The sequence below is a fragment of the Lepidothrix coronata genome, unplaced genomic scaffold, assembly GCF_001604755.1.
Source record: "Lepidothrix coronata isolate B3197 unplaced genomic scaffold, Lepidothrix_coronata-1.0 Scaffold261, whole genome shotgun sequence".
Classification (NCBI taxonomy): Eukaryota; Metazoa; Chordata; class Aves; order Passeriformes; family Pipridae; genus Lepidothrix; species Lepidothrix coronata.
In genome coordinates, this window is record NW_016690441.1 from 859,961 (window position 1) to 882,659 (window position 22,699).

At 52.7% G+C, this 22,699-nt stretch overlaps 1 protein-coding gene across 2 annotated transcripts; it reads right to left on the reverse strand.

The window, feature by feature from the left end:
• Positions 1-8,872: 8,872 nt before the first annotated feature.
• On the reverse strand, positions 8,873-20,198 carry ASB1 (ankyrin repeat and SOCS box containing 1). Of its 2 annotated transcripts, XR_001878190.1 has the most exons (6): positions 20,146-20,198; positions 19,872-20,018; positions 17,490-17,792; positions 13,506-13,885; positions 10,614-12,023; positions 8,873-9,022 (listed from the first exon to the last, which is right to left on the reverse strand). XR_001878190.1 is itself a non-coding variant. In XM_017835652.1 (5 exons), exons 1-5 carry the CDS (start codon positions 20,181-20,183, stop codon positions 11,890-11,892), a joined length of 1,002 nt encoding a protein of 333 aa, XP_017691141.1. In that variant the 5' UTR covers positions 20,184-20,198; the 3' UTR covers positions 10,149-11,889. The 2 variants fall into 2 exon arrangements, 1 of the variants encoding a protein (XP_017691141.1); XM_017835652.1 differs by lacking the exon at positions 8,873-9,022 and having other exon boundaries at positions 10,149-12,023.
• Between the last annotated feature and the right edge of the window lie 2,501 nt (positions 20,199-22,699).

The window sequence follows — 22,699 nt, forward strand, 5'->3', positions numbered from 1 at the left end:
GGCGGTTTGATCCCTAAACCTGTCTTTTAAATCCTGGGGGGGGGGGTCCAGGAGTTATCCTATTAAAAAAGAATTAAACCATCTCTTTGCTGGCATGGAGAGCAAGGGGGAAAAAAGTACATTTCTTTCTGTGTTTTTTTTTTAAATAAATACATTTAAGAATAATTATGGGATGCTCTGAGATGCCCCTTTGAAGTTCTGCCTTCGATCTGGAGGTCTCAGGAGTCCATGTGTGTTGGTGAGCAACAGAACTTGTGGCTTGACAAGGATACAAGGACTGGAGCTTCCCCTAATGCTCCCCTGGTGTCTCTGTCACCTGGGAATATCCAAGGAAAATTATTCTGCAGCTGGGAGAAGCTGCTGCTGCCCTGCACATCTGTGGCACAAACTGCAGACTCCACACAACTCAGGATCACAGCATGGTTTGGTGGGAAGGGACCTTAAGGATCATTCCCTTCTACCCCCTGCCATGGGCAGGGACACCTTCCACTAGCCCAGGTTGCTCCAACCTGGCCTAGGAGACACTTCCAGGGATGGGGCAGCAACAGCTTCTCTAGAAATTCCATCCCAGCCCCTCCCCATCCTCTCAGGGATGAATTCCTTCCCAATATCCTTCTCATTTCAGTCTCACTCTGCCCTGCACAGGATCAGGTGGGGGAGGAAAGGAGAAACAACTTAAATCCCTGAAATAACAGATAGGACCCAAATCCAGAGACAGAAGGAATTTCGGTTCCCTGGGAAGGACAGCAGATACACCTGGCACGGCCAGGGAAAATATTGGACCTGTGCCCTCCCTGTCTCCCTCTGAACCACATTGAGGGAGCTCTGGGGGGAAAGGAACAGCCCTTGCTTTCCATCCATAGAATCCCCAGAAGGCCAGAGGAGCCCACTGTAGGTGAGTGGGATATAAAATGAAAGGACTTGTATGGATTTCCTTCCCAATATCCCATCTGCCCTCTGGCAGTGGGAAGCCATTCCCTCATCCTGTCCCTCCAAGCCCTTGTCCAAAGCCCCCTTTCCACTGTCAGCACCAAAATGACCCGCTCAGAGAAATGTCCTGTTGGTTCAGGACCTGACAGGTTTTCCCAGTTTCCATGAGGGATCTAGGAACACACATTCCCTGACACCTCAGACATGGGAGTACCTCTGGAAATGCCCAAGCAGGGATGCCAAAGCTCCTCCAATTGTGGCCTTGGGCTTGATCAGGCCGAGACCTCCCCAGGTCGCAGCCGGTATGTCCCAGCCGTGTCCAACCGCTTCCTACCACCCTCCACCCTCCTGCAAGAGCAGCCACTGCCTGAGGCTGTTCCTGTTTCCTGCTGGAAGCTGCCCCAGCCATGAACAAACCCCGTGGGTGGGCACTGAGACCTCCAAGCCGAGACCTCTTGGGTTCCTTCCTAAACATGGGAGCGTCGTGCTCTGGGTGACTCCAGATGGGACACAGGTCCCGTATCCTTCTGGAGCAGTGCTGGGAGACTTGGCAGCTTAACTCCCCAGGCCTAAAGTGGCGACATCTTTGAGCAATTGACTCCAGTCCAGGATGGCTGAGAGGGTTTTTTCCATGCAGCGACCTTATCCCGGCCCCTGTGGATGAAACACTCGGGGAGTCGTGCCCTCCTCCCACAGCCTGGCTCGGGGAGGGCCTGGAACTGCAGCCACATGGGCTCAGCTCAGGAATTAGAGACAACTTTCTGTGAGGAAGGACAGACAAGCACAGGGATTCATTTTGTGGAGCCATGGCCACGTAAACCGCTTTCCTGAGGAAGGACGGGATGGGATGGATTTGAGGCTCCTTGGCAGAAAAGCTGAAGGAGCCTCCTGGGATGGAAATGCTGACCACAGGAGCAGCTCCCTCCTCGTGTGTCCCTCCCCAGGGGACAGGGTTGCCTCTTGTGGTGTCCCCAGAGCAGCAGCAGCGGGTGCTCCATTTCCAGCCCCATCTGGTGATCCCAGTTGGAAAGATCCTGTTGAGGCCCATTTTCTCGGGGGCATTTGACAACCCCCTCCTTGCAGACCATTGGCACGAGCTGGATTTATAGTGGGGCTTTATCTGTTGCCTGCAATTCTAATTTGTGGCTCGAGGGCCATAAAACTCCAAGTTTTCCAGGCGGAGAGAAAAAAAAAAAGTGACGATTGACTGTTAGCGCTGCCGCTGGTTTTTTTTCCACTCGAGCTGTTCCTTCTGCAGTTGTAACCAAATAGCGACCAAACACTGCCTAATGGCCAGGGCTGTTTATTCCAAACTAGGATGGATTTCCCATTTGTGATTCAAAAACCACAGGGTGTAACTCCGAGGACACAGAGACGGTCCCCAGGAAAACTGTTCCTGCCCGAAATCCAGGAGAATTAAACTGTCTTTCGCTGTTGGGGAGTGATGGAGTTTGGAAAATCACCTCCAACCTGAGCTGCAAACCAGCCCTCTGTTTCCCAAAGTGAGCATTTCTTAGACTCTGCACAGATAAAGGGCTTTTATTCCCACTTAAAAATCCACTTTTCTTGGACAAGCTTCTTTTGACACCGGAAACTGGGGGTTGAAAGGAGCCCCAGCAATACCATCACACGCCAGGGATGTGGCAACACAAGGACACGGTCTTGCTGAGCTCCACCTGCTGCAATCTGGGGGGGGGAAGGAGCAAAACTCCCCTCCTTCCTGATCCAGAAGAAAATCTGGGAGCATCTTAAAGCTTGACAAATAGTTGCAAAGCTGCAGGAACCAGAAGGAAGGTGGAGGGAAACGCAACAGCTCAGAAAGATGGGGTTTGCCAGGTTGGGGGTTTCCATATTCCCCTGAATCCTGAAAGCTTGGAAACTTGGCATTGAGGGCGGGGGGGGGAAACCAGGTGCTGGTGTGTTATTCAGAGCAGGTAAGATCAGGGATTTGGGCTTGGATTTCAAGGAAGGTGTGGAGCAGTGGGAAGGTGCAAAGAAAGGCTCAGGAGAAAAGAGCCATCGGGTGGGATCAGATCCCATTCCACTCTGTGGGAAAGAACCTATGGAAAGGACAACCTCAGTAGGGTTGTTAGGGAAGCTTTCTCATGAGGAACACCAAGAAGTGGAATCAAATGCATGAGGTGGGGCTCCTGGGGAGGAGGCTCAGGGCACATCCCTGGGAATAGGTTAGACAGGGAACACACGAGCACGGGTGGGATGGACTGGGCAGAGGACCAGTGTCCAGCCCAGGCTCAGCTCAGGGGACCACAAAGCATTTTGGCAGGCAGAGCCTGGCTTGGATGGGCTTTTGGCTGCCTGGGATCCAAGGGGCAGAGCAGGGAAGCTTCCTTGCAGTCCAACTACCTCGTCAGGAATGTCAGAGATATTCCCATTGCCTGCGAAGCCGCGGGCCAAGTCTGCTGTTTGTTTGTGTCTGAGTATTTTTTTTTTCGCGGAGAGTTTCTTGCTCTGCACCCCAGGGAACTGGCTGGATGCAAGCTCTGGCCTTCTCATGGAAGAAGAATTAACTCCTGGATCTTGGCAGCCCCGGGAAGAGAGCGGCTCCTGCTGAATCGCTGCCTGACACAAGTCCCACGAGCCGCTGGATCCTCAAAAATCGGGCTCTGCGTTCCCCTCCTCTGACTGAGACCCCAAAAACCCAGTCCTGTGGTTCTGTGCTGCTTCCAGCACTACCTGGTGACCTGTCATGTCTGTTGGGAACTCCAAGTGTCCATGATCCACCGCTCTGGGACAAATTTGCAGTGAATAGAGGAGCAAAGACCAGGAGTGAAAGGCACAGCCCTGTCTCACCAGCAGAATAAAAACTGCCCAAGTCCAGTTTCTCCCTGGGCTTCTCCAGGCCTGAATCCATTAAAATCTTCTGATACAAACTGGTTTTGCTTCTCCACTGGCCACCATGAACTTGCAGGAAGGGAGGCCCTGACCCACCCTTTGAGCCACCACTCCTGTGAGTAAGAGCTGAGACATTAGGGGACTTCAACATCTGAGGTCATTTGGTGACAAATCCTTTCTCCCTGTTATTCCCACTGGGAGTAAACCAACGTCAGTTACAGGGAAATGAGTCGCCGGAATCTTGGATGTCCCTCATCCTGGAATCCCACGCTCCCCTGGTGAATCACAGGCACCAGACAGGGCACCTGCCCACAGTTTGGGAGTCTGGGCAGAGAGAGGGAAAGAGACGTGAAGGAAAAAATTCCTGAATCAAGGAGAAAATGGGTCTGAATGCTCCCAGGTTTGGAGCTCCCCGTGAGATCTGAGCCTGAGCCACGTGGAGCTGGAGAGCTCAGTGCTCTATTCCCTGGATGCAGAGCAGGCAAAGAGGGAGCTTTAGGCACTGGGAAGACAAAATGCTCTGTGTACACCTGGAGTCACCTGCACGGGGACTGGGAATCCCTTCCTGCAAGCACAGGGAGGAATGGGATGTAGGCTTGGCCCCCAGTTGGCATCCCAGCTGTTGATCCAGCTCCATGGGGTATCCCATACCTCCTGTTAAAGGGAGGGGCTTTCTGGAAGCCCCCAAGATCCATCTATTTGTAATTTAATCTTCAAATGACATAGAAACTACGTAATCCAAACTCCATGGCGTAGAGAATGTTTTCCAAGGAAAGCTATGTTCAGGATGACATCCCTCCGGATGCCTTGATTTAATCAGCCCCTGTAACATCCCCAGTTCTGTTCCAGCATCTGCACCGTGATCACAAGGATCAGGCACTTCCAAGCTGGTGGAAACGCTTTTCATCCCAGAGAAAACAATCAGAGAATCCCAGAATATCCTGAGCTGGGAGGGATCCACAGGGATCACCTGGTCCAGTTCCTGGCCCTGCCCAGGACACCTCAACAATCCCACCATGTCCAGACGCTCCTTGAGAGCCCACTGCTCTGGGGAGGCTGTTCAGTGCCCCCTCCACCCTCTGGGGGAAGAACCTTTTCCTTGGCTAGATGGACACCACAGTTGGGAGCCTAAAAGCATCGATCCCAGAAATCCCAGCCAGGGTTGCCCTGCGCTGGTTCAGAGTGGAATGATGCATATCCACCCTGTTTCCACGGCATTTTAAAGGCTCCTGCTGGGAAGCACAAACCTGTAGCAGTTCCCAGCAGCTCCCCTCAGCGTTACAGAACTCTGAGAGCACAAATAACCTTTAGCTGCCCTGGTTTTTGTCTTTGGACAGCACAAAACGATGGGATTTATGTTTACCTGCACCTCTTGGCCTCTCTGGATGCACAGCCACGTCCAAAAAGGGAAGAAGGTTCCCAGCAATGGGAACAATAAAACTTCCTGGCCTTGTTTGCCTTGGCACAACAGCTTTTCACTGACATCTTTGCATCCTTCACGGGCTATGAGGCACGAAATATTTGGGGTTATCAGTGAGCTGAAAGTTGATGGATCCAACCCAAAGTTAACTGAACACCCAGCAAGAACAACTCCCAGCAAGAGGGACCAGACACTGGCTCGGGCTGCTGGGCTCAGAATAGCTCTCAACTGTCTGATTGCACCGACTGGGGGCTGTTTGAGTGAGGGGTCACTGGGACAGACACCCTGGGGGGTGGCACGAAGGTCACGGAGATGCTGCAGGGGCAGGGAAAGAGCCTTTGGAGGAAAGCACATATGGAATCATGGAATAACTTAGGTTGGAAAAGACCTTTGAGATCATCGAGTCCAGCCCAGCACTGCCAAGTCCAACAGGTCCAAGCCAACCCTCCTCCAGGCTGGTCACCCACTGAGGCAAAGAACCTCTGCTTTGATGCCCAGAGAAGCTGTGGCTGCCCTGGAAGTGTCCAAGGCCAGGTTGGACAGGGCTTGGAGCAACCTGGGCTAGTGGAAGGTGTCCCTGCCCACAGCAAGGGGGCGAAACTGGGTCATCTTTAAGGTCTCTTCCAACCCGAACCAGTCTGGGATTCTGGGATGCTTTAGCTTTAAGGAAGTTTGCAATAATGGAGGTTGTAAATTTAAGGAACTGATATCAGAGGGAAGTCAGGACAACTGGAAACTTCTGCTTTCCTGGTTAGTATTTATAGGATTTATTGGTTGCTTTGAGGAGGGTAAAGACTTGAACACCTTCAGACAACAGAAAGTCTTACAATATATTTATTATAAAGCCAAATTCCTTTCCAGCTCAAGAAGTACCTGGAGGTGGCAAATGCCATGGGCAGGGACACCTCCCACTAGCCCAGGTTGCTCCAGCCTGGTCTTGGACACTTCCAGGGATGGGGCAGCTGCAGTTTCTCTGGGAATTCCATCCCAGCCTCTCCCCACCCTCTCAAGGGAGAATTCCTTCCCAATATCCCATCTAACCCTGCCCTCTGGCAGCAGGAAGCCATTCCCCCTTGTCCTGTCCCTCCAGACCTTTGTAAAAAGTCCTTGTAGGAAGAGATGATCAAATGGATAAAACTTCCAGCAGCTGCTCCCACAGATACAAAAAAGCTCCATAGCCCAAATTTTCCAAAATAAATACTTTTTGGTAAAAACTGCCTTTTGTGGGAAATGAAACAAAGGATGCCCCTATTAATACATTCCAACTGCAAACAAAAACAGGCTCAGAAAGGCCAGAAACACCCACAAAACAATCCCCCCATTCCCTGTGCCTCCTAAACCTTCCAACGGGCACCGCGAGCTCCCAGTGCTCCCAACACCACTACGTGGGGCTAAACGCACTCAGGGCTCTTAAAACCAGTTCTTAATTTAACTTCCAGTTTCTGGAGGCATTTTACCAGCCTTCCACTCTCATTTTCTCTGAGGAAAAGCAGCCCCTGGCTTGGAAAGATGTTCAAATAAAGGGATGTTGCCAAATTATTAAAATTAAAGACAAGTGCTGAGTTGGCTGAGCTGGAACTCATGGCTGGGAACCAGCTTCCAAAATTCCCTCAGCAGCTTGCAGAGGACTGCAAGGATCACCTCAGCCTGGGATGTTTGGAAAGCTCATGGAAAGCCTGGGGGGAGCCATAAATCAGTGACAATGTTGTCCCACTCTATCTTATCCATCGTGGCTTTATTTGTCTCCCTGACCCCGGTCAAGGAATCCCGGGATGGTTTGGGTTGGAAGAGACCTTAAGGACCATCTTAAGGACCTTAAGGACATCTTAGAACCCTTAAGGACCCCCTGCCATGGGACACCTTCCACTAGTCCATGTTGCTCTGAGTCCTTTCCTACGTGGTTGGGATTTTCCAGGACCTTTTTGGGATGAAGATGTGATGGCACATGTGGATTCCTGGCCAGGCACAGCCAGGCTGGAGGGTTTTCTGCTGGGAAGATCTGTCATTCCTGTTACAAACACCAGATGCTGGGAAAACAAAGAGCCCTTTCCTGTAAACAACAGCACATTTTGTTTGGCTTGGGAGCACCAGAAACAAAACCCCCCAAAAAAGTAGGGAAAGGTGGAAAATGGAACAAGGGGGGAAGTGCTGGACGCAGAGGGAAATGGAGGCAGGAGAATGACTCCCCAGTGCCACTGTGGGTTTGGGGGCTGCAGGTTGGGGTTGGAAAGGACATTAAAGCCCATCCAGTCCCACCCCCTGCCACGGGCAGGGACACTTCCCACTATCCCAGGTTGCTCCAAGCCCCATCCAACCTGGCCTTGGACACTTCCAGGGATGGGGCAGCCACAACCGTTTCCTTCTTCTTTTTTCTTCCACCACCTTTTTCTTCTTTTTCTTTTCCACCATTTTCTTCTTCTTTCCCCTCCACAACCTTTTTCCTTCTTCTTCTTCTTCTTCCAGGGATCAAAGACCTCCTTTGGGAGGGAAGACATGAAGGATCTGATGGGGAACGCCAACAAGTCAAATAATGAGGGGCTTGCCCAGCAGTGGGAATAACGGATCCTACAGGAATTGCTTGGACACTGCCTGAGATTTGGTGAGTTCTCAAAGCCCAGAGCAAATATTTGAGCATCACATGGTGCAAGAGTAGATCTTTTCTCTTCCTTAAAGGCTCCTGAACGTGATAAAAAGGAAAATGTTGCAGTGACAGGCTCAGAGGTGAGTCTGTCACAGCTGTAATTCACTGGGAGGTGACCAGAATTCTCAGCTCCTCTGCCCTGGAGGAATAACTGAGGGAACAGGTGGAAAACATGTAACTCCTGTCAACAATTCCATATTGCTTGTCCTGGGATTGGCAGCTCAGACACACAGGCCTCTCCCAGGTGAGGAATCTCCTGTGATGCACCACGAGGTACCCAGTTGGTGTGGCCTGGGGGGAGATGCCCAGAGAGCCAGGAGGCTCCTGCTCCACGGCAGAGGAATTTCAAGGCTGGATTGGGAAAATTTAGGATTAGGGCTTGTTTGGCTTTGTTTTTCACCACCAGAATTCCAAACCATTGGATGGTTTTCTTCCAGCTGGGGAGAAACTCTGGTTTTGCCTTCAGAGGGAACGCTGGCACCAGAGCAGACAAACACTTCCCAAATGGGAAAAGCAGGAATCCTAAAGAAGGGACTGTGCCCTGGACTGGGGGCACCTACAGGGACTAAATCCACCTGCTAATCCTTGGGAAGAACAGAGCAACCAGCAGGAACTCCTGCAGCAGAAGCTTGGAGGGAGTATTCCACTGAAAATGCTGCAAAAACAAAAGCTAAGTTATAAAAATCCAAATATTTTGAGGAATTCCATCTGTTTTCATGCCAGGAGACACCGAGGAGCTGCATTTCCAGAGCTACTAAGGAGGCAGGAGCAGGAATGAGAGGTTTGAAGAGCCCCTTTTGAGGGAGCAGGTGGAAAGTTTTCAGGATCTCCTGAAAAATCAGGGAACTCAGGATCTCCCAGGGTGGCAAGGCAGGAGCTAGCACTGGAGCATTCCCTGTTCTCCGGCCCCCTCCAGTGGCTGCAGAACACGGAGAGGAGGCAGCCACAGCCTCCAAAGCCGGCAGGATCCAGGCTGTCCCAAATCCAGAGCCATCTCCTGAAGCAAAGAATTAGGCCCAAAGCCAAGCTCTTGCACTGCAACATCTTTATTCGGCTCCACGTGGATCCAGACCCACCACAGGGCTGATTTTTTTCCCCTGGGAAAAGCCAACAAACCACTGATTGGCACTTCTGAAGTGGGATTCTGTCCCCTCTGTTCCCTCCTGGTGTTTTGCTCCCTGGAAGACGAAAAGCTAAAAAGGTGCTGCACCTTTTTGGGGTAAAAAGGGCTTTGTTACTTGACTTCGGGGAGTGAAAAACAAGCAGCAAAGCCCAAAGAAACCCACCCAAAACAACCCAAAAATTGCTTTAACTCAACAGACGCTCTTCCTCCACCTTTTGTAAAATTGCCAAACAGCAGGAAATCTTTGGGTCCCAGCTCCCAGCATTCCATGGCCTGGAAATTTTCCCTGAGCCATAAAGACAAGAGGAAAACCCACAGGAAAAAAAGGCATCATTGGATCTGCCTGGCTTATTTCAGATCTGCTTTGGTTCTGTTTATATGGCTTGAAAATACACAAATGCCTACAATATTATTAGAATATACCTAAATATTGTTAGAATACCACTAATTAATATTTAGATCAGAATGCCTAAATATTATTCAGATTTTATATTGGAAGGCTCTCGTTTCCTGGGTTTAAAAGGACAGGGACAGCCAGAGGATAGAGGTTTGGGCCCCACAGGACACTGAGGTCCAATAATTATCATTAATTTATTTTCAGATTCAGTATTATCTCTCTACAAGGAAAATTCCAGCTCTCTTGTGTATTAAACCACTTGGCAAAGCCGGGTTTAAGTAGGCTGGGTTTAAGCAGCAACCAATGTCCACAGGGATAAGAGAAGTCTGGCACTTACAGCTTAATACTGAATTGCCCCTAAGCTGGACCCATTTGAAGCCAAAAGCGAGATCATCCAGGTTTAACAGACCTTTCCCAGGCACATTCCCTCAGTTAAGATGGAAGCTGGATGGATGATCCAGGCAAAACGTGTCCTGCACTTCAAAGCTCTGATTCTGCCCATGGCCAAGGGATTGATGAACTCCAAGCTTGGGCTGGGAGAAGCATCCCTTGACCTGGAGAAATCCATGGTCAGGGGAACCCTTGGGATTGACTTCAGAATTAATATTGTACCAGGTTTAGCTTTAATTATACTGGAGTTACAGCAGGCAGCAAATTCACTAAATTCTCCCCATTTCCTGGGGGGAATTCCCACTGGGGCACTTCACCATAGCTCATTCCAGGTGGAAGCAGCCCCCAGAGGGTGGTTGGGCCCTGGAAGAGGCTCCCCAGGGTTTGGTCACAGCACCAAGAGCTTGGACAAGGCTCTCAGGGCCAGGGTGGGGTTGCTAGGGTGTCCTGAGCAGGGCCAGGAGCTGCACTGGATGGTCTTTGGGGATCCAACTCCAGAGATTCTGGGCTTCTGTGATTCCTTCTCCCCACACCTTCACTCAGGAGCGCCCAGTTTGCAAAGCAACTCAAAATCCTGGGGTAAAAGCCACCCCAAAAAAAGCTTCCATAGCTTTGCCCCAACACAACCCACCCCCATTCCCGCCCCTCCGCACCGGAGCTCCCAGAGCACGGCCATCCTGTGCTCCTGCAAAACATTAGGGATCCCCCAGCAAGGTGCCAAGAGGCTTTTACAACCTGTTTGCATCTCCCAGGCATGTTAACACCTCCATAAAGTGAGCACACGACTCACAGGCACCGGGAAAACCGAAACCAGCTGCTCGCCTGGAAAGGGAACGGGGAAAAGCTGCTGCCTCCTCACCTGCTCACAGCTCCACATCCGTCCCACCTCACCCAGGGAGGGCTTGGGAATATCCTTGGCTTTTGCCATCTTAAGCTAAAATCAGGATGGAAGGGGCAGCTGGATATTCCACGTCATGGAATTGAAATAACAGGAAATAATCAGGGATTGGGTTTTTCCTGCCCTCCGTTTATTTGTGGCTCTGGATAAAGAACATTTGTCAAGGCCTGTGGGGTAAATCCATAGGGATGGGGCTTGGAGCAACCTGGGCTAGTGGAAGGTGTCCCAGCCCATGGTAGGGGTTGGGAATGAGATGAGCTGTAAGGTTCCTTCCAACCCAACCCAGTCTGGGCTTTGATGATCTTTAAAGCCCCATCTGGAGAAACCCCTTTGCCCACTGGATGAGCACAGGAAGAACATCTGGCAGAGCAAAACTGTCCAAAAAATCACCTTCTAACACAGGGACCAGAAAGGACCTGAAGCAGTGAAGTAAAAGCAAGTAGCAACTATCACCTGAGCTTTTTCCCAAGATCCCGAGGGACCATCATCTCTGCCCTCCTAACGCTGGGATTTTGGCAGGGATTCCTTTACACTGACCCTGAGCCTTTAAGGAGCTGACCCTGAGATCCTGAGGAAAGGCTGTTGGCTCCCTGGAGATGACACTTTCCTGGGAGCTTGTGGCATGAAGAGGCACTGGGAATCAGAGGAGTCCAGGTACAGAATCTCCCAATTTGAGTCTCCCAACTCAAGCCAAAAAGCCCTTTCTTCTCCCTTTTCCACAAACAAAACAGAGCTGGAAGGCAGATCCAGGAGGGCTTTCCCTGACCATGCCACAGGATCCGGAGTCAAAGGGAGATGGGAACTCCTGGTTTTCTGTGCCACCAGAAGAGGACAGAGGAAAACACCCCCAATTTTACTCACAAACTTCACACAGGAGGAAAAGGCCAAGTACTGGTGGCAGAGAGAGGCTTCCTTGTATCCTATAGGAAGAGGAAAGGCTCCAGCAGGGAGAGCCAGGAGTGTGGAACAGAGGAGTGACAGAGTTCCACTTGTGCCAGCAGCTCCAGGATATATTGTATTTACTCAGGGAACACCCGCACACCTCGGTCAGGCTCATTCCCAGCAAATCCCTGGGGAAATGAGGGACACATAGAACCACTGCCCCTTAAATCCAGAAGGGCAAAAAAATCCCAGGAGCAGGGAATGATGTGCACTCCGTGGGGAAAGGGTTGGGATCGGCACCTGGCTTCTGCAAACTGAGCAAACCAAACCATCCAGGGAAGCAGCCAGTTGTCCTTTAAGTGTGTTCATGGAGTAAAAATTGTTTAATGGGGTCTGGGATTGGAAGGATATGGATGAGATCCAGGCGGGATTTGCCGAGGGTTCTCCGGACAACGATGCGGCACAGGGACAGGAGGCTCCGGGGGTGGCCTGCAAGGAAAAACATGGAATCACTGAGGGACAGGGACAGGGAGAACTGCACAAATCCTCCCCCTGAAGAAGCCAAACCTTCCAGCCAAGGATTTGGAGCAATGACAGCTCCACATTGGATGGGGTGGGGACCATGGAGCCCATCCCTGCAGGAGAGGGGCCAGGAGAGCACTGCCAAGGCACACCAGCACCCCAGGGAATGGCTGGAGCTGTGTCAGGGAGGGTTGGATATCAGGAGAAGGTTCTGGAAGGCACTGAACAGGCTCCCCAGGGCGATGGTGCCAGAGCTCCAGGAGTCTTTGGACAACACCCTCAGGGATAGAGTGGGATTGTTGGGGTGTCTCAGGCAGGGACAGCAGTTGGACTGGATGGTCCCGGTGGGGCCCTCCCAGCTCAGGATATTCCATGATTCTACTTGGATCATTCTAAAAATACATGGACACTATTTTTGCTGGGAAACCAGAGCATGGAAGGGCAGCTCAGGCCTTATCCCAACTTTCTTCTGAGGGTTTGGGAGCTCCTGGAGAGCTCTTCCAGCACAGGGACAACAGGATGGTGGTGTCCATGTTCATTCAGGCTCTGGACCTCCAAGGCACCACTCTGTTATCCTCCCTGCTCCACCTGAGGAGTCCCACTTGCCTCCTAAACCCGGGCTTAACCAAAACCACCCGCTCCAGCCTAGCTGAGACTGTGCTCAGCAAAAATCCAGGCAGGTTTAAAAACCAGGCCTGTATAAAGCTGAGGAACTTGGGGATGGGGGCTGGATCCCACAGCCTGGATCAGGCTCTGAGGACACCCTCAGGCGATGGGAAAGAGCTGAGAAAGAGGGAAAAGGTGGATTTACAGACAGAGATTGGGCTGCTGAAGGACTCGGGAGGGAAAACAGCACATGAAGGTACAAAATAAAACAGCGAAAAAACAGGGAGTTGTTTTTGGGGTGGTGAAGTCACTGATGTTGAGTTTAACACCTTGTTGGATCCCAGTTGTCTTTTTGGAGTGCTGGAATTGCTGAAGACTCTTGAACAGGCTCCAAATACACCTACTTTTGTGGGTCTTCAGAACTGCTGAAAGCCCATGAACAGACCCCAAAGGCACCTTCAGGTACAAAATGCAACAGGAGAAAACACAGGGAGTCGTTTTTGGGGTGGTGAAGTCACTGATGTTGAGTTTAACACCTCGTTGGAGCCCAGTTGTGGTATGGATGTGTTAGAATTGCTGAAGGTCCTTGAACAGGCCCCAAAGGCACCTTCACCTCATGAAGGTACAAAATGCAACGGAAGAAACAGGGAGCTTATTTTGGGGTGGAGAAATCAGTGATGTTGAGTTTAACACCTTGCTGGTGTTGTGGTTTTGATGTGTTAGAATTGCTGAAGGCCCAAAAGAGGCCGGGAACACCCACCCCACCACTTCACTTCCAAAGAACCCCCCCAAAGCCTTCTCCCGACTCCAGAGCGCCGCTCCAGGAACTCCATCCCCACTTACCCCTGGCTTCTTTGAACACCTCCAGAGCCTCAGGGTTGACTTTGACCCTTCCCGTGGATTCCATTCCCAAGGCCTCCACCTTGACCAGGCTGAGATCTGCCCCAAAGTCCACGAGGAGCCGGACGAAGGCGGCGTCGCAGCCGTGGCGCAGGACGGCGTCCAGCACGCACACCGGGGAGCCCCTGGAGAAGCCCTGCAGGTTGATGGGCCCGCAGCAGTTGAAATCTGGGTTGGCTCCGGCCTGGAGCAGCAGCTGGAAGCACTGGAGGTTGTGGTAGGCAGCACTGATGTACAGGGGGCACACCACCAGCGTGGTGAGGGGCCGCGGGGAGTGGCCCCGGGAAGGTGGGTGGTGGTTCACGTCCACGTCCGCGCCGTACCTGCAGGGGCACAGGGAACTCAGGAGGGCTGGGAACACCCAGGGGATTCCCACACGGAGAGGGAGAACCCTGCCTGTCTTTGGCACCTCTGTGTCCTACCAGCCATGAACTGTCACCCTCAGGTGGGTCTGGAGGGGCTTCGGATTAGGGACAACATGTCCAGCCTGGGCGGATCTTCCAGAAGCAAAGCTGGTTTTCCCAGGATTTGGAAAGACGAAGAGCAGCTGGGAAACATCTTTCCTTGCCCTCCTGTATGTGGTTTGCATGGCCAGGTTTTGGTAGTGAGCAGGGCTCCAGGGGTGGTTTTCCCAGAAGCTTTTCCATATCCAGCAGAGGCAATTCCAGCTCCAGGATGAACCTGCCACGGGCCAAGGCAGAGCCCATCAGGAATGAGAGTAATGCCTCTGGGATAACAGATTTTAGAAGGAAAAAAGTAGTTGGAAGATGAAATTGGAGCAGTTCCTGAAGGTCTGACCCCATGGAATGTGACCCACATTGGGGTAGTTCCTGAGGGACTGACACAATGGAAGGACCTGAAGTAGTTCCTGAAGGACTGACCCCATGGAAGAGTGACCCACACTGGAGCAGTTCCTGAAGGACTGCCCCCGTGGAAGGACTTGGAGCAGTTCCTGAAGGACTGACCCCATGGAAGAGTGGAGACACTAATTCCATCTCCTTCCCACACAGCTTGGATGGGAAGGAGGAAGCCACCCCAATCCCTAAGGAATGGCTAGTTTTAACCACTGCAGATCAAGCAAAGCTCTGTCCCTTCTCCCTACAGGGGTATAAAAGGTTCCCTCACCCACCAATTCCCCTTCCAAAATTGCAAACTGGGTGCTCAGAGATCCTTCTGTCTTCCTAGACAGCATTATATTCCTTGCAGGAGCTGACAAAAACAAGGACAATCCCGGGGGACAAATCCTGCCTCGGAACAAGGCCAGTTCTTGCTGAAACCAGGAAATCTTTAACCAAATCCTTCAGTGCTGAGGGTGGAAAGAGTCTCAAGCACACCCAGAACCAGGGATGAGAGAACAAGAGCTGCAAATGGCACAAGGGTGGATTTTCCTCTTCAAATCACATTCCAGGAGCATTTGGATGAAGTGTCACTTCCATAGGGTGACCTCCTGAGCAGGGAGCAGCTATTCCTTCATTTAAGTCCTTTTTCCCCCCAAAATTCTCAGAGGAAAGACTCAGTTCTGAGCAAAACCCCAAATTCTACTTTGTCAGAGTCAGACAGGCACCTGAAGCATCAGAGGGATGTGTCAGCTCTCCTTTTTCCCTGTTTTAACCTGGAAAAAGGATCCTCTCATCCTTGCCGGATCAGCCACTGCAACCCATCCCACTCCAAGTTGGGAGGAAAGCCACCTCTCCTCGAAATATTTCCACCAGCTGCCTTCTGAAACGGATCACCATCCCAGAGGTGTGTGGATTTACTATTAATGGATACAATTCCACCTCCTCCTTGGTTCAGGAATGCTCAGGGGTCCCGACTGTGCTATAGCATGATTTTAAACCCAGGATTAACCAGGTGAGGTTTAGACAACCTGAGCGGGTTGGGCTCTCTGGGGCTGAAAGATTTCCTTATATCCCAGGAAAAGTGTCTTCCCCATTGCATTCCCCCTGCCAGATCCAAACCCTCGGAGAGAGCTGCATTTTGAACTAAGTAACTCCCTGGATCTGTGAAATCCCTGCTCAGGGATATTTGACATTTTGGGCAATCTGACAATTTGGTATTAACTGAGCAGCCCTGGGAGAGACATTCCCGAATAAAAAGGGACTGGACAAACTCCAGTTCATTTTTAAGCCTGAAAGTTTTCCAAAAATCTTGCCTTTAATATTGCTGGCAAGGTATCCCGAGGAGCAGACACATAAATCAAGGCCCCAGCTCTCCCTGGGCTGCTGAAATCCCATTTGCTACATTCCAGCCTGCCTGGGTGGATGGATCAGGGGAGGTTTTTGGGAATCAACAAGCACGTGGCACTGGGGACATCCTGCTCTCAGCTTCCCAGGAAAGGAGCAAGGAGGGGGGATTGTGTCCTATTTTTCCTCCTTGCCAGCTTCCTGAAAGCTGCACTCGGATGAAAACTCACTCCCCCACATGCAAAGAAGGGAAGAAAACCCTCAAGGGTTTGGAATTTTCTCTATCCTGATCCTTTGTTTGTTATTTTCCAGCATTTGAGGTCATAGAAGGGATTCCTTGATTTGGACTCTGTGTGAATCCAAGGAAATTTTCCCCTCTTTTCCTATTTCTCTGTATTTTCCCCTGGTGATCTCTCATTATTTGGCATCAAGGTAGTTGTCCAGCACGATCCCTTATACAAAAATCTTCCCATTTAAAAGCAGGAATAATCAGGAAATGCCACAGAAAAACCAATCCAGGTTCCCACAACCTACACCTTGATCCCACTCGCTGTTGGTGCTGCTGAGGGAGCTTCCAGAGGGACAGGAGGTCACCCATCACCCCATGAGGTTCTTCAGGGGATCCACCTCCCTCTGGAATTCAACTGGGAGTCGGGAGCTGGATCCTGTGGAAGATTTGGATGTGACTGAACAGTGGATGCCCAGAACTAGAGACTTCTCTCGTGGGCTTTGATGAGGACAACAGGCATGGAAGTCACACCACAGGATACAGACCTGCTGCCAGCAGGGAATACAAGGATCTCCATTTGGGATCTCTCCACCCTCTCTCCTCCTCTCCATGTCTTTATCAGCTCCACCAGGCATGTGGAGGCTGAGAAAAGATCCCAAGAGAAGAAGAGAAAGGAGAAGAGCCACCCCTGTGAAGGTCACAGCTCCCTGTCTCAAACACTGCCAAGGCCACAGAAGGAACTTTCCCTAAAATCAGCCACCACAGGGGAATTTGGGATAAGCACAGAAAGGAGGAATTTGTGACAGGAAGGTGCCAATTCCAGGCCTGGTCAGAGCATCCAGAGAAAAATTCCCACCGTGGCAAATGGTGGGAAAGGAAGCAACTGCTCACAATGTATCACCCCAAATTGTGGGAATACCTGTGACCACCCCCTGGATACCTGGAACTTGGACTGTCCAAAGGTGGTACCCCCAGAATGACTCCAGGACACCAGGGGGAAGCCCAGGGGGAAGAAGGCCCAGTGGGACACCGCTGGATGCACAAGTGGGGATGATCTCCTGCTTCCCTCTCTCCTTCCCCCCCAAGCTCTTTTCTGCTGCTTTCCATCTCCCTCCCTCACATTTATTGCTCTGTGAAATCCCTGTTGTGGATTCGGCAGGGGGCCCAAAATCACCACATCTGCTCCCACACCTGGATTTGGGCAGAGGCACCTCTTGATAACCACACCATGACAACCCCTGTCCCTCCCCTAGTCTGTCCCTGAGCTCCCACATCATGATTTCCTGGAGGATTTCAGCCCCATAACCACACCTGTCCCCTCCAGGCTGTCCCCAGCTCCCACCTGATGAGCTCCTGCAGGATGTCACCCCTGTCCCCTCCAGGCTGTCCCCAGCTCCCACCTGATGAGCTCCTGCAGGATGTCACCCCTGTCCCCTCCAGGTTGTCCCCAGCTCCCACCTGATGAGCTCCTGCAGGATGTCACCCTGTCCCCTCCAGGCTGTCCCCAGCTCCCACCTGATGAGCTCCTGCAGGATGTCTGCCCGTCCCACTCTGGCCGCGTGGTACACGGGAGTGCTGCGGTGGTGCCGGCTGCCGTTGGGATCAGCCCCAGCTTCCAGCAGGATCTTGGCACACTCCAGGTGCCCGTTGACCACGGCTACATAGAGGGCCGTCTGTCCCTTGACGTCCACCAGGTCGATCTCGGCCCCTTTCTGCAGCAGGAAGTCCACGCAGGGCCCGTGGCCGGCGGTGGCCGCGATGCGCAGGGGGGTGCAGGGCAGCCACCCGCAGCACCACACTGACTTCTCGTTGATCCGGCTGCACCACAGGGAAAAACGGGGCTCAGAGAAGCCTTCCAGCTCCCAAAGAGGATGCTGGAACAGCCCAAACTGCCCCCTGGAAGACGGGCACTGCCCAGGCTCCCCAGGGCACCGGTGGCGGTCCCAAGGCTGTCCCGTTTGGACAATGCCCTCAGGGACAGGGTGGGATTGTTGAGGTGGCCGGGGCAGGGCCAGGGCTTGGGTTCGGTGATCCCTTCCAGCTCAGGATATTCCACGATTTTTGGCACTTTTTAGCAGCCCTAAGAAGCTCCTGACAATAACCTGAGAGGTGTTGCATGGAGACACAGCCGGGAGCAGTGCCTGGAATCTGGGCTTTCTCCCAGCTCTGCCCCAAAATTCAGTCAAAATCATCAATAAAGAATATACAATACTGCCCTACTCCCTTCTAACAGGGAAATATCCCACATTGCTGTGGCTGCCCCACCCCTGGAAGTGTTCAAGGCCAGGTTGGAGCAACCTGGGATAGTGGAAGGTGTCCCCGCCCTTGGAAGAGGATGAGCTTTAGGGTCCCTCCCAACCCAAACCAGTTCATGTGATTCCATGACTCCATGAAATCAGCAGTGACCAAGCTGGGGATCACAACCATTTAATTCAAGCTGCTCCAAAGGGTGCAGAAAGTCATCAAAGCAGCAGAGAAATGGCAAGAGGACACAGGAGAAAGGGAGAAATGTATGGAAAATATAGGGATGCAGCTGTATCACAGCATCAGCAACATCCACGCTCAGCCAGGGACCACGGGATGACACAATCACCAATCCAGGGAAACTCAGTTTATGAGGTGCAGCCATCCTAAGTAGGCCATCCAACCCTTGTTGGATGGCTGGTTGGGGATAAGGGCCTTTCCCAGTTTACTGAAGGAGATGGCTCTGGAAGAGGAGCGGTATAACCCCCCACCCATCAAGCCCTAAGTTGTCAAGTCTTAAAATCAAAGTGCTCCCTTTATCCTTGGAGATTTGGGGAACTCCAGATCTACCCCCACAATCACAGGCACCCCTTCCCTGCTCCCTCCATCCCCTGTGTGATGGTGCTGTGGATCCAGCCCTCCTCTTCCTGTCAAACTGTGCTTTTTCATGCAAAAAAACCTCAGGCCAAGGGTCCAAAGAGCCCCAGCTGTCCAGATGGCAGAAAGAGGGTTTGGCTCATTCTCCTTTTTTGCTGAATTGACATTTTTTGGGGGGCCAGGACACATTTAGCCCTCTAAGCAGTTTTCTCCACGGTGCAGGAAAATTAATTAACTATCCCAGGGTTGGCACTGGGCAGAGTTTGTAACATGGGGTGTTTTGGGTTTACAGCTGATTGTAATCCCTTTTGTATGTTTTTCCCCATTATCCATGGGCTCCTGTTTTCATGGGATCCCATTCCTACCCTGATCTGAAAAGAGTTTGTGCACGGCCACCAAGCTCTGGTGTGAGATCTGTGTCCTGGGAGACCAGGGGGGATGACCGGGGGGGTGGTGAATGGAGCATCCTCCCACCCTGACCCCTCTCACACAAAAACCCTCATCCCTGGAAGTGTTCAAGGCCAGGTTGGAGGGAGGTGGGAGTTTAGTGGGAGGTGTCCTTGCCTATGGCAGGGGGTGAGACTGGATGAGCTTTAAGGTACCTCCTGACCCAAGCCACTCTATGAAAACCAGGGTGAGATGGGGGGCCCTAAAGGTGCAGGCTGCGGGGATAGTGAGCAGAGAATCCTTGGAGACACCTCTCCCAAAAAACCAGGGTGATTTGGGGGTTCCCAAAAGGCACAGGCTGTGGGGATGGTGAGTGGAGCATCATCCCACCCTGACACCTCTCCCATGAAAACCCTTATCCCTGGAAGTGTCCAAGGCCGGGTTGGAGCAACCTGGACTAGTGGAAGGTGTCCCTGCCCATGGCAGGGGGTGGGATGGGATGAGCTTTAAGGTCCCTTCCAACGCAGCCCACTCTGCGAACGCCGGGGTGCGATGGGGGTCCCCAAAAGGCGCAGGGACGCAGCATCGCTGCTGCCGCGGGACCTCGGTGTGCCCCCCGAGGGTCTCCCTGCCCTCCCCCCCGGCAGCTGCCCCGGCAGCTCTCCTCACCTCTGGAAGCTCTCGTCCTGCAGCAGGCTCCGCAGGGTGGGCAGGTCCCCCACGAAGGCGGCGTCGTGCAGCCGGGTGTCCTCGCAGTGCTCCAGGGGGTGGTCGCAGAACTGCTCCCGCAGCCATTCCTTCAGGTTCCGACCTGCGCTGGAGGGAGACACGGCGGGGAGCCGGGATGAGGCCCGGGGGGAGCCGGGATGAGCCCCGGAGGGAGCCGGGATGAGCCCCGCTTGTGTCCCCCGGCACAGCCCCCGAGCCCCCCTGCCCACGGTACCTGCCCGGGGCGGGCGGGGGGTCCCCGCCCTCCGCCATCTCTCCCCGCCGGCCCCGCTCGCCCTCTCTCCCTCCCTCCCTCCCCGTCTCCCTCCCTCCCTTCCCGGCCTGATTGGCGCCCGGCCGCTTCCTGCCTGGGCGTTAAGGTGGATTTTCCCGGCGCTCCGGGGGCAGCTCCCGAGCCTTTCCTCCTTCAGCGGGAGGAGCCGGCCGCGAGCGCCTCGGCATCCCTCGGGCGCCTGTTTTCCTCCGGGAATTGCGGCTCCTGCTTCCAGCGGCGCTCCCAGGAGCAGCTTGGGGGGGAAGACCCTTTCCTGATCTCCAGCCCGACCGTCCCCTGGCGCAGCTCCGGCCGTGCCCGCGGGTCCTGTCCTTGTCACGCAGGGGTCGGAGCTGCCCCTGTGGGACCCCGAGGGGTCTCCACTCCCTTCTCCAGCTGAACAATCCAAGTGCCCTCAGCCGCTCCTCATCCGGCTTCTCCAGACCCTTCACCACCTTCACGGCCTTTCCTTGGACACTCTGATAGCCTTATATCCTCCTTATTGCCCTGGCACTGAGCGTTTAAAACACGCCCTCGGTGCTGAGTGCCCGGGCTTGAGTGCCCGGTGCCAGCGGGGAATGCTGGGGGTGGTTCGAACCCATTCCCTTTGCCCGCTGGAACATCAAAAGGGGAGTGGGATGGACGGGAATTTCAGAAACCACCTTCCCCTGCCTGCAGCCCTTATGCCGTTAGATGAGGCAAAACTAAGGCCGGGAATTCCTTCCTTGGTTTCCAGCTTTACAGCTCTCTCCCCCTCCACGTCCACTCCAGCTGCCACGCACATCCCATGTCGCTCTGACAGCACAAGACAGACTAGAGCAGCTTTCCAATTCCTGCATCCCTGACAGATTTAATGGGAATAGGTTTAATGGAAATAGATTTAATGAGAATGGATTTAATGAGCTCCTCCCTCTGCTAAGTGTGCCCAGCAACGGGGGGCTCATCCAGAGGAAAACGCATGTTTGTCCATGGGCTTTTTATTTCCTTCTGAGCTGACTCTTCTCCCACAGGGAAAGTGTGGACAGGGAAGAAAGGGGAGCAGAGGACACAGCAGTGTTTACTTGCATTATGGTTGTTGTCCCTGTGGACAAAGCAGAGCCCCAGAGAGGAATAAAGTGATGGATAAACAGGACAGACGAAGTTGGGATCACTCATGGTTTGAGGTTCCTTCAGTTCTACAGCAAATGCCTCTGTTCAACCACTGTCTCCTCTCTCATCCCCATGTTTATTAGTATTTATGTTCTTGCAGACATACTGCAATGCAGGCAGAAGGTTCTTATATACCATATCCCACTGTATTTTCCAGCAGTTTATCTCCTGAGCCAGGCTTTTTTTCCCTCTCTTTTTTTCCCCCATTAAATTCCCATGAAAATCAGCCCATCCCAAGTTGTCCTCATGAGTTCTTGTACCGGGGTGATGGGAAAGGAGTGACTGTGCTGTCTCAGCCTCCAGCTCTGGAATTCCATGGGTGTTTAGGAGAAATCCCATGGAGAAATACACTAAACTGCCAATCTCCTGGCCAAGATGAGAAGGCAGAACTTTTGCAAACAGGTCAACACTTGGCCAAGACCTTGGAATTGCTTTTTCCAAGTCTGGAGAAATCATTTTGTCCAGCACACCTCACTGCTCCCTCCAGATCCATCTCTCCCAAGCTGAGGGCACAGCCTGTACTCCAGGAGGTTAGACTAGATGACCTCCTGAGGTTCCCTTCAGCCTGAGTTATTCCATCATCATCATCATCATCATCATCATAATAATCAGCCAGTGCTTCCTGGAACTGGGACAGTGGGGAGGTGCATGGACCGTTTCCAAAGGGAGCTGCTGCTTGTTTGACGTCCCCCAGTGCCACCAGACAGTGGATCCAGAGGAACTGGGTCCTGCTGGCTCCCTGTCCTGAAGGACATTGCTTCCAGAATCCCTCCCTTGCCACTCCCACCCCCAGAAGGGAGAAGCAACCGGGGAAGGTGGGCTCACCGTGTCCCCCCTTCCCTCCATTCCAGCAGCGTGTTGTCCATGGGTGGCCTTTTGGGCTGATCCCACCCCGCCTGGAAATTGGAGCCTCCAGGAGGAGGAGGAGGAGGCTTCCAGGATCTAAAATTAGCCACTTATCCAGCACAGCCAACACACACTGACTTGCCCTTCAGGCAGGACCTTTCCTCCACTTCCAAACCCTGAAGTGATAAAAAGAAACAAGGAAAGGAGGAAAGGAAGAGAAAAAGGAGGAAAGGAAGAGGAGGGAAGGAGGGAAAGAGGGAAGGAAGGAAGGAAGGAAGGAGGGAAGGAAGGAGGGAAGGAAGGAAGGAGGGAAGGAAGGAGGGAAGGAAGGAAGGAAGGAGGGAAGGAAGGAAGGAAGAAAAGAGAGGGGAGGTTCAGAGAGGTTCGGAGAGGTTCGGAGAGGAGAGGGAGAGGAGAAGGATAGGAGAGAGAGAGGAGAGGGAGAGGAGAGGGAGAGGAGAGGGAGAGGAGAAAAAAAGGACTCCTCCTGATGCTCCAGAGGAGCCCTCAACCACCCCTC